At 40.6% G+C, this 12,050-nt stretch overlaps 1 protein-coding gene across 1 annotated transcript in view; it reads left to right on the top strand.

The window, feature by feature from the left end:
- The window catches only part of LOC141440009 (bumetanide-sensitive sodium-(potassium)-chloride cotransporter-like), a 64,552-nt gene that overhangs the window by 20,039 nt on the left and 32,463 nt on the right, over positions 1-12,050 (top strand). Inside the window, 11 exon segments of the mRNA XM_074104466.1 lie at positions 2,356-2,512; positions 2,864-2,959; positions 4,622-4,791; positions 5,532-5,724; positions 6,490-6,629; positions 7,194-7,388; positions 8,521-8,628; positions 9,646-9,764; positions 10,048-10,148; positions 10,350-10,468; positions 11,687-11,822. Of these exon segments, the coding sequence (XP_073960567.1) occupies positions 2,356-2,512; positions 2,864-2,959; positions 4,622-4,791; positions 5,532-5,724; positions 6,490-6,629; positions 7,194-7,388; positions 8,521-8,628; positions 9,646-9,764; positions 10,048-10,148; positions 10,350-10,468; positions 11,687-11,822 (1,534 nt within the window).

The raw sequence follows: 12,050 nt of genomic DNA, 5'->3' as shown, positions 1-12,050 counted from the left end.
GGCCTATTATGATAAAGTCCAATAGCGTTCCTCATTTGCGTTGGCCATACTGTATAAATAATATCATGGTCCTACCTATTGCCATCTTCTTCTACGAGTATGTGGCAGGTATTTGTTTATTTTAATAAATCATCATCCCAGCCTATATACGTCCCACTGCTGGGCACAGGCCTCCTCTCAGAACAAGAGGGCTATTATATAATTATTTATTAAGAATACGAACCTATATTAATTAGCTTCCTGGCTTCCTATGGCTTTACATCAATTCAAATGGCTAAGCAAAAACCGCACAGGTGTATCACGTTTCTCACCTAACTCGCTCTTGATTACGGCTCTCGTGACGATGTTTTGCTAACCATATTTCGATTTTGTCTCAAATCTCTTCCGATGCGTATGATAATGACATTCTACATGATAACCATATTCTTGCAAATATGTAAATTATTTCTATTTCTAACGACGAGCTTCAATTTCAAGACATCTACGTGTATGTCAAAATTTGTTAAGTTCCTAAATTCAAATCCATCCTACTAAACAATAAATGTTAACGTTGTAAAAGAGTTTTTGAGTATGTGTGTAGTGTGTACCAGATAATGTGTGGTCTACCACCCTAAAGTTGATAATCGTTTGCATGTAATAATTGAAATTACAACCGCTGTGCTTAGTCATAAAATTTTGCACGGCTGTTTTTAATGTAATGTCGATGTAAACTGTGAGAATTTAGAAAAATCTCGATATTTCAATTCAACTGCCAGATTTATGGATTACGCGCGCGAAGCATTTTTTTATTGCGAGAGGGTGGCAAACGAGCAAGCGGGTCATCTGATGGGGATGGGATGTGTCATGTTTTTAGCAGAATTACTCGTTAGTGTATCTTCTATCATGAATGATTTATGTCTAAAACGTTCTAGTATAGGGCTGACCCGAAGTTCTAGGTCGGATCACGACCGGCTTCATTTAATTAAGATTACTAATGCCATGTCATCTGTTAACCTTTTTATTAGTGCATTGATTAACGCGGCGGTGGAGTTAAGGCGCCATAAGTAATCAAATGATGCTTGTGCCAATGCGTAGGTTGGGCAGCTACCGAGTAGGTTGGTAATGATACAGACAATATCTATCAATATACCGGGTTTGGCCTGTAATACGAGCAAAAAATTTAAACATAGATCTTCCTCGTCAAACTGAACAGCACTAGTTCAGCGACTTTTAAAAATAATAGAGTCTTTGAATTTTCCTTTTTTCATACAAACTGAACTGTTATCAATGCCTGTCACGCTACAAACATCAATCATTTTGCTTTACATTGCTTCTTCGTATGAACTTAAAAGTGTGATATAAATTAAAAAAACTAATATCAGGCCACACCCAGGTAGATAGCGCAAGTTATTTAACAGAGATGTTGACAGATATGGTTTTCAGGCCGCGAAATTCAGTTTAATGCACTCTCTTATATTGCATGAAACAGTCAAATAGAGATGGTATCACAGATATTTATCACAAAAAGGTGAAGGTGCTGTTAGTTAGGCCCTGAATGTAGTTTAAAGAAGAAAAAACGACGGACGAGCAATTACTATTTATAATTCATTTTATACTTTTAGGCTCTAAACTGCATAAGATTTTTCTGAGCTAATTGTATTTGGGTCTGTCTTCGAGCGTCTATTTTTTAATTTTCATTGGCACATATTGTTGAAATGTTAGAAAATTCTGTTACAGTTTCCAGATTATCAAGTAGAAATACAAGAGGTTTAAAAAATAAAATAAATAAATATCCTGGGACACTTGAAAAATGAAAATGAAAATGTGTTTATTTAAAAATATACAGTGGTTGACACGCAATTGACATAGTCCCAAACTAAGCAAAGCTTGTACCTACTACTATATTCGTATTATTCATAATAAACCCGGGACCTCAAGCTTCGTAGTAATAATAATTTTAATAACAGTAATTTTAATAATCTAAAATATCATCAAATCGGTCCATTCATAAAAAAATGTAACCATGAAAATTGAGGCAGTCGAACCGCTTGAGTACCTAATGAATGATCCATTGACTATTTTCGAATACCTTTTCTCTCTTAAGGTAGGCGTCCACTGATCCGCATCGTACGTTTCGGACGTATCGGATTTGTTGCTTTGTATAGAAATGTGCGATGCTTACGATGCGGACAGGTGGACGCACTTATGTGAGTTTCTATACAAAGAATACTACGATCCGTTGCGTGCGATGCGTCCGATGCGTACGATACCGACAAGTGGACGTTTACCTTAAAACCCCCTTCCTTCCCTTGTATACATCCTTCTCTCACGGACAGTAAGGCTTTCAACAATTCCAACACGCTAGTTTGCTTCCAGCCAGGTCAGACCCTGGAGAAAGACTCGTCGCAACCGCCGCCGAGCCCCAACGTCAAGTTCGGCTGGATCAAAGGCGTGCTGATGCGATGCCTCCTCAACATCTGGGGTGTCATGCTGTTCCTTCGGCTGTCCTGGGTCGTTGGACAGGCTGGAGTAGGTACGTAACTTATCGAGAGTGCTTGTACCCTATAAGAACGTTCATGGCACGCGGGGCAATATGGTTTAACGGAGTAGCATTATTGCGCGCTCTTTACTCTTTAACGGGTTTATAGTATCAAAGGTCCTTGCTTGTTGTCTTTTTGGAGAGGCTTAAGAGTCACGCAAGGAGCTACTAAGGACTATGCTTGGAGTTTCCAGAATTGATACGGCGATTCGCCGAAAAACTTCCTTAGTCAAGAGTGTAGCGAATTAAAAGGGACAGTGGGTGACCCCGACGGATTTAAACACTTACTTTGAACCAGAACTTATAACTTTGACTTCTGAATTAACGTGATCTTTCCTTCGGCAGCGCAGTCTATCCTGCTCATACTCACGACGTCTGTCGTCACGACCATAACAGCGCTCTCCATGTCCGCTATCAGTACAAACGGGGTCATCAAGGGTGGTAAGTTTATGTATTTTATTCCGGCGATCGAGACCAAACAAACAAAATCGCTTTAGTTCCGTGACGTGTGGTGGAGTTTTGTGGCGTTCAGTAACCGTGTACAAAATACCTGAAACAAGATTTGGCTTCGCGTCAAACCTTAGTATGATCACAGTATAATAAGTCTTCCCTACAGTAGTTGAGCGATACCGCAGCCTCTATAGGTATTTACACAAGTAACGAAGGGTTGTCAAAAATTTAAAATTTGGAAGGTAGACGTATCAAAATATAATATTTTTGAAATAAAAAACTTGTTTTTCTATAAAATATACTTTCATAGATTAGTAACCGACAAATACTTTCGGTTTCTAGACTTAACGGACTTAAAGTTCCTGTTATTGAATTTAATTTTATAAAAATAAATAAATAAAATTATATAAATAGATAAAATCTTAGTTCCTTATTTATGCGAGATGAAGATTTGCACGCACTCGCAGTACATGTCGTATGCGCCATAATACATTTTATTTTAAATTTAAATGTAAAAAAAACGCGATAGCCTAGAAGACTTGTCCTAAGCTACTAAGAACGGCGAAGTATGCAGCTGGGGCTCCTCCCACCCGCGTCTCACCCCTCACGTCCCGCACGATTGCTCTGTCTAGACGTCTCCGTCGGATTACTGTAGGGAAACTTGTTATACTGTGGTATGAATGTGGATTTATCTAGAGAATATCAATAATTGTGTAGATATAGATATTCAACTACGCAAGACCATGAAGTTTAAAATTGCCACGTGTCTTTCACGTTCTGTAAGATTTACCCCCTGTTTCACCATCTCTGTTTGTTTTGTTCGAATAGACGGAGACGGCATCACATTTATCCGTCAAATAAAATTAATCAATGAATGGTGAAACAGCCCTTAGAGACGTAATTGAGTGAGAACTTTCCGGGTTAAAAAAGATATTGTATTTAGTCCGTCAGTTAAATTATCAGAAATATTGGACTCGTTTTTTTTTCTTTTTCAATCAAACGAAAAATGACAAAGATATAGCACGTCTAACCCTTTCGAACCCATCCAAGTATGAAAGAATTTCGACAATGCACTTTATGTACAATTCATGTCAAATTCAAATGTAATTAACCCGCACGATCGTAACGGCTGGGATCGAATCGAAAGGGCTAAGTTCGGACGTGGGAGTCTGTGACGTCGCGCCGTACTATTAGTGTCGGTGTGATTTCACGCGGAGCTTTAACTGTCGCCGGTTAGATAGATTATTAGATATAGCTATCTTCATAATTTTTTGTTTAATTGACAAAAAAAAATAAGTTTTTGGTAAAAAAAATATTTTTAATACAAGCTTTTTTTGCTGACTGTAGGTACTTGTATTGTCACCCAAACTACATTTGCATACTAAATTTCAAGTCGATGCCATTAACTGTTGAAGAGTTCCGTCTTGTGGAGACGATCCTGGCCGGATTACCAGGATGTCACTACCAGATTATTGTATTGTCACGCAATTTACATAAGTACACCAATTTCAAGTCAATCCAACTACTGGAAGTTGGTCGAATTTAACTTGCAAGATTTGATTACACACACAACGGGTCGGGTGTAACTAAATAAAAGCTTGTAAAAATGTGCTCAATAAAGAGTCGTATTGTATTCTTTATTCAACATTTCAGGTGGCACGTACTACATGATATCTCGCTCGCTCGGGCCAGAGTTCGGGGGCAGTATCGGGTTGATATTCTCTATGGCCAACGCGGTCGCTTGCGCCATGTACGTGGTCGGGTTTGGAGAGTCACTCATCACGCTTATACCGGAGTCAGCCTACATGGTCAGCAAGAGCTGGGTAAGTGGCGGGAAGTTTGACAAACCAAGTTGCGGAGGTTTATTTTAAATGGTCGATTTGGCAGAGAGGATGTTATGTGAAGTCCTATTAAATTTAATTTTAATGGAAAGAGATAGCTTAAGTATAGTAGTAAATAACTTAAGTTTTCTCCTCACGTAATACCATAACATTTTATTTGACGGCCAGATGGCCAAGTGGTTAGAGAACCTGACTACGAAGCTTAAGGTCCTGGGTTCGATTCCCGGCCGATATTTGTATGAATAATACGAATGTTTGTTCTCGGGTCTTGAATGTTTAATATGTATTTAAGTATGTATTTATCTATATAAGTATTTTTATCCGTTGCCTAGTATCCATAGTACAAGCTTTGCTTAGTTTGGAACTAGGTCAATTGGTGTCAAGTGTCCCATGATATTAATTTATTTTCAGCTAGCGAACCGCCTCGGCTTTGCACGGGTACAATTTTCAAATAAAAAGATCTCTTATCAAAGACACTTCACATATTTTGTTCCATTTCCCAAAAACTATACCTGCGCTAATACACGAGTATGTATCGTACTTTGAGGCGATGAGGTAATGTAGGGATGTGTATCATACTTAACCTAACCTTACGTGAAAAATTATCTGACTGATGGTGAACACTACATTTAAATCTGTAGCTTAGTTTAAAAGATCTAAGCGTACAGACGGCGGGAAGTGGCTTTATATAATACTACCATGTAAAAAATCTTCATTTACAGGACCAAGCGATCTACGGCTGCATAACTATAGTCCTTCTCACGGGCATAGTGATAGTGGGCATGGAGTGGGAGGCGAAGGCTCAAATAGTGTTGCTCATCATCCTGCTGGCGGCCATCGTGGACTTCTGCGTCGGCTCCATCATCGGGCCCAAGAGCGAGATAGAGCTAGCGCAGGGGTTCGTCGGCTATAATAGTGAGCAGCCCGTTTCTTATCTGGTGTATGTTGGAAGAGATGCTTTGAAGGGGATGTGTTTCCACCAGAGATTTTCGAGGGTGCTTTGCGAGGAGTGTGTTTGTCATGAACCAATAGAAACGCTTCATTTACATATCCTCGCTCCGCTAAGCTAACTAGCGCTGTAACGGCAGATGAGGTTGAAGATATAGCTCATGGGTTCAGTACCTAACAGCCTATCCAACCTAAATTGTCATCATCATCATCATCATAATCGTCATCCTCACCATCATATCATCCGTAGGGCGTCCACTGTTGGAGCGGCCTGCATCCACCACGAACCTACAGCTTTAACCAGGTCATCCGTCCATCGCGTTGGTTGGCGTCCTACGCTGCGCTCGCTGATCCGCGGTCTCCATTCGAGAACTTTAATGGGCAGATGCCCAGATGTTTTCCGTGCTATATAGCCTGCCCATTGCCACTTCAGCGAGCTAATTCGCTGGGCTAACAAACAATGTTTTTTTTTTCGAAAATACAGACGAGAAAAGCGAATTCTATTCCACAGCGGCCCACATCATAAACGATGAAAGCCCTTTCTTACTTGTGTCTGTCTATTCATGAATCTTTTTTTTTATTCGACTGGATGGCAAACGAGCAAGTGGGTCTCCTGATGGTAAGAGATCACCACCGCCCATAAACATCTGCAACACTAGGGTATTGCAGATGCGTTGCCAACCTAGATGATGGGATACCTCAAGTGCCAGTATTTTTTTCATTTGTTCCCAGTGTCAGTGCTGCAAAGCAACATGGGTCCGGACTATCGCCTGTACGAGGGTGTGGAGCACTCGTTCTTCTCCGTCTTCTCCATATTCTTCCCCGCCGCCACCGGGATATTGGCGGGAGCTAACATTTCCGGCGATCTTAAGGTATTAATAACACTCACCAAAAACATTAATCTGAAAATTAGTTATTACGATATTAGATGTACCTAAATTCAAAGATCCCAATCACATCTAATCCCAAAGTTTATCCTTCTAAGCCCCACTATATGGTTGGACAAACCATCAGCAGATGGTTGAGTCCCCTGTTAAAGTTTTTCGTTGGAGTCTTAAACCATGTCACGCTTTGGACGTGGTTCACTTTGAACATTGATCGAGTCGAGAAGAAGAATTGATCCAAAAATTAATAAAAAAAAAATCTTGAAAAAAACTTAACTGAACTTGTCAACTTAACTGGTAATTTGATATACCTAATGCATTTTTCAGAAATTGTCATCTTTACGGGATTGTTATAAAATAAACCTAACCTAAACCAATTTGTTGACTGCAGATGCAGAAATAAAAAGTTTGTACCTATATAATATCAATACTTTTACCGCAAATTATGTTATGTCAAATGAACGTTACGTATTTTGCCCGTTTTTTCTTTAAACTTTATTTTAAGACGTTCCCTTTCATAAGTCCATTACAAATGAAGTCAATTGTCGTCAGGATCCTCAAAAGTCGATACCGAAGGGCACCCTCCTAGCCATCCTGCTGACGACGCTGTCGTACTTGCTGATAGCGGTGCTGGCCGGCTGGACCGTGCTGCGGGAGGCCTCGGGGCTCGAGGGGGACGTCGCCAACTGGACCATGGGGGACTGCGCCAACCGGACCTGCGAGTATGGCCTGCATCATAGCAATGACGTGAGTGGAACTGCACCACTCGGATATATGTATTTGTTACAGGTGTTTTTTTTATCCTCCTGTGGCCCAAGTTAAGTTTGTTTTATATACATGAAACTTTATGCCTATGCTTATGTATGAGAGAGTACGATGTCACATTACAATATAGGTTAGGTGGAAGAGATCATTATTAGGGTTAAGCTCGCCTTTGTAGTTTTCTCTGTGTATCTGTATTTTTATGTGCAATAAAGAGTTTACATACATACAACAAGTCCTACACTTATGTATGTAAACTCTTTATTGTACAAAATAAGTATCAAACACAATTGACAGATGTTGAGATGTATGTACAAAGGCGAACTTATCCCTTTAAGGGATCTCTACCAGTCAACCTTTGAGTGGATGAGAGGAGCATTCAGTTTGGGGCCTTATATAGGCTACCAGGCCGTGGGAGTTTAAGAGGCAAACGAGCAAACGGGTCATCTGATGGGAATGATCACCAACATCCATGAGCACAACTGAAGCAGACTTACTGGTTTGTAGCCACTGTCTGAACGCCCCGATGTTATACCTAGTTGTCTGGAAATACTGCTGACAGATGTAAACCTTGCAATGATTGCTTTTAATGAGCTAGCAAATACAAATTATGTCGAACTACTAGACTTTACTCACGACTTTGCACGGGAAAACCTCTAGGCCCGGTGGATGAATTAAAAGTCCCGGATTTTACTAAATTCCCTTAGGGATTCCCGAAAATTACATCGTGCGTCAGTCGGGTATAGGTGTTGTCAGAACCTTTGAACTGTCACCACCGACTACGCGAAAAATGTAAGCAACCGAGAGGAATCGAGTTGCTACTTCGGATATTCAATTCAATTAAGTAAATTTATTTAATTAACAAAAATCCAAATTAGGTTAGTAAGGAATCCCATGAGCTAGTGTTAGTATTGTACATTTAAAGTAAATAAAAATCAGCAGACATCTTGGCTATGGGTGAGTATGGAGTTGTATTCATCTTCACAGCAGTACAGAGTCTCACCGGTCCGAGAACACGCGCATATTGGTGAATGAATAACTTTGGATCTTGGGTAGATTTAAATTTAAAGAAACATTCTGTCACAAGAGGGTTTATTGCATATTGTTTGTTCTAAAGGTGATAAGGCTGGTATCGGGCTTCGGTCCGCTGATATACGGCGGGTGCTTCGCGGCCACGCTGTCGTCCGCGCTCGCTTCGCTCGTGTCTGCGCCTAAAGTCTTCCAGGTAAACTCGAGAAACTGAATCTTCACCAGTACCAATATCTGACACAAAGGATGCATAAATATCTGATTTCTAGGGCCGGTAGGACGTGGCAGATATTAATACAGGTGACTGTACAGACGAATTCATAAACTCGTGAGCAAAAATTTGATCAAAAATATCTGAACACGCTTCTACCTTGTTCACAATGGAGTCGTGTTCCGATATTTTTGATGAAATTTTTGCTCATAAGTTTATGAACACGATTGTACGAGGGTGGTACCTTTCGTAATCAATTTCGCTATGATTTCTTTGGCAAGTGTATGCGATGTCAACATGATATAAGGAGCACAAAGGTTTCGCCCTTGTACGTGATACAGTTTCCTCGACTGTGCAACAACCCTGAGATGCTTGATGTTTAGAATATGTAAGCTGTAAAACAAATCTTATTTGCTAATGGTAACGAAACTAACCGTAAATGTCGTCAGATCAGGCATCTAGGATATGTTTAATTGATGTTAAAAATATCCAAATTGCAATAAAATGATATAAAAAGGAACCCCAAAGGAAAAAACTACGTATGCGTTTACGTACGTTTATACATCCCGCTGCAGGCACAGGCTTCTTCTCAGAATGCCAGTTCTCGGGCCGTATAGTTCCCACACTGGCTTAGGAACTTTACACACACCTTTGAATGTATTAGCTAGTGTGTACAGGTTCAGGGTGCGAAACAACAACCCTCTGCTTGAGAAGCCAAACGTCAAACCACTAGTCTGCCACTGGTTCACTTTAGGATTGGTTTCTCGGAATCAAACTAGAGCTAGAGTGAATAGGCTGTTACTAAAGCAGTGAGATACATCTTTGGCCTCATCTGCACTTAACATCAGGTGAGATAGGGTCAATCACGGTCAGTTTTATGTAAAAAAAAAAACACTTTTCAGTGCTCTACGTAATCTCGGCATCCTTTTTCAAAAAGAAAACAAGTGATTATTGAGTTTTAGTTTTAAAAGCCACTGTAACGTTTATTAACGTTTGTCCCAGGCGTTGTGCAAGACAAGTTGTATCCGTATTGGAGTTCTTCGCGAAAGGTACGGCAAAAACAACGAGCCCGTGAGGGGATACGTGCTCACTTTTATCATGCCGCCGCCTTCATACTTATGGTAAGTATTCTACTGAACATTGTCAGCATCGGCCAAGTTTTCTTGCTGTTTTCTCTTGAAAATTATGGTTTTCTCGTAAGCGCTGGTAGTATACCACTAAGTTATAAATGCGAAAGTTTGTAAGTCTGTTTGTCTGTTGGTTACCATATCAAGTCTAAAGCGCTCAACCGATTGAGATTACATTCGGTATACAGGTAGTGTAGTATATGGTGCACTGTGTAATGAAGATAGCTATAACACTACTGAACACTCCTAAGATATTAAAAGTACCTATTTTATCTAGCCCGATTTATAACAATTTTGGGAAGCGGCGCTCGGTTGGCCTGACATTGTTAGAACAAAAACCACTCGCTGACCGCGACGTTTTCAAAGCTGGCGCACACTGTAAACATAGGGCAAGTACAGCGAGCGCGTCGCTAACAGGTAGTTTGAGTCTCGGAAGACTTAGAATATTTTATCCCGGTAAATTGCATAGTTCCCGCAGTATAACGGTAAACGCATTCAACGTGGACGGAGTCGCGCGGAACATGAGGTATCATAAAACAAAGTATTTCATTGAGTTGAATGTGTAGTGTACTGTTGCAGGTGGTTTGAATCAGATCGCGCCGCTGATCTCCAATTTCTTCCTGGCTGCGTACACACTCATCAATTTCTCGACGTTTCACGCCAGCCTCGCGCGGCCTGTCGGTGGAGACCTACTTCAGGTGAGCAGATACAATGTGACCCTGATGTGGGATCTTTAAGTAGTCTATTGCATTAGTTAAATGTGTGCGTGCGAGCGAGCAAGCGTGCGTGTGTATGTGTGTGTGTGTGTGCGTGCTTTGTTTCTGGCATGATGGTAATTTTGATAAAATGAAATAATTTATTTTGGCTTTAGTATCTTGAACAGATACGTTTTGCTATTAAATAAAATTAAAAAGTACAATCAGCGAAAAAAAGTTTGTATCAAAAATATTTTTAGCAAAATCCTTCAAAGGCATAATCTTTGGGCCGTAAAGTTCTTGAATGGAACCGCGGATCGGCAAGCGCAGCGTAGGACGTCCACCAACGAGATGACGTATGACCTGGTTAAGCCGTGGTGCGACAGAAGGTCTATGGGCGGCCAAAGTAAGTCAAACAGTGGAATCCTACGGCTGATATGATAATCATCATCATCGTCATGGACTTACTACTTGCTACTACTACACTACTTGCTACTACTTGCTTCGATTGGAAGCGGGCACACTTGGGATAACGATCGTTTACACTACTTCTTTCTGTCATACGTTATAAGACGAGGTTGAAATTGAGAATGAATGCGATCGCGAACGTCCGCGAGCTTTAACCAGGTCATCCGTCCATCTCATTGGATCCTGTAACCACAGGACTCCTGGCACAGGATCCAGAGCCTTACATTGTTTTTGTAAGCTTTTCTATGCAATATTTTAATTTTCATTTATTATTTCATCTCGTGGGTGTACGTCACAGCTTCTACGCCGTTGACAATAGAGTCTGTTCAGATATTTTGATCAAATTTTAGCTCACAAGTTTATGAACTCGACTGTACGCTGCGCTTTCGCATTCGCGGATATGATGATAATGATGATGTATAACTTTTAATGATGCTACTAAAAAGTAGTGTCGTGCTTAAGTGACTAAATAAGAAAACAAACAAGCTGAGATAAGTGATGCATAGGAGAAATTCGTGTCTGTATCACTGTCCAGTTGTGTAGTGGTATAGACGTGGCACGAATGCGAGGACCCTGGGTTCGATTCCAGCGCTGCTCTTATTTTTTTGTTTTTCAATGCATCTATGTTTCAGTTTGTATTTTCGATATGAATTTACGGGATGATCGTAGAAGTACCAAAAAAAATTGGATTGAAATAAAAATTCAAAAAGATTCAAAAAACAATCTTAATTTTAATGATGATACTGGATACAGTTGTACAACATGTGGCTGTCGCTGCTGGGCGCGGTGCTGTGCCTGGCCATAATGTTCGTGATCTCGTGGATAACGGCGCTGTTCACGTTTGCGTTCCTCCTGGCGCTGTATCTGCTGGTGTCTTACAGGAAACCAGGTATGCTATGGTTACGTCTATGACCTTGACCCAGTAAAGCCGGGTACGGTCACAAATGGGCCAACTTTTAACCCCCGACGCAAAAGGATGTTATAAGTTTGACCGCTCTGTGTGTCTTTGTGTCTACCTGTGTGTCTGCCTGTGGCACTGTAGCTCTTAAATGGGCGGTGTGTGTGATTTGAATGCGTTTTTTATTTGAAAGCGGGTTTTCTAGCGATGGTTCTCAGA

Source organism: Choristoneura fumiferana, chromosome 21 (genome assembly GCF_025370935.1).
Source record: "Choristoneura fumiferana chromosome 21, NRCan_CFum_1, whole genome shotgun sequence".
NCBI classification, from domain to species: Eukaryota; Metazoa; Arthropoda; class Insecta; order Lepidoptera; family Tortricidae; genus Choristoneura; species Choristoneura fumiferana.
Note: the sequence above shows the minus strand (reverse complement) of the source record. Positions and strands in the feature narration are given on the sequence as shown.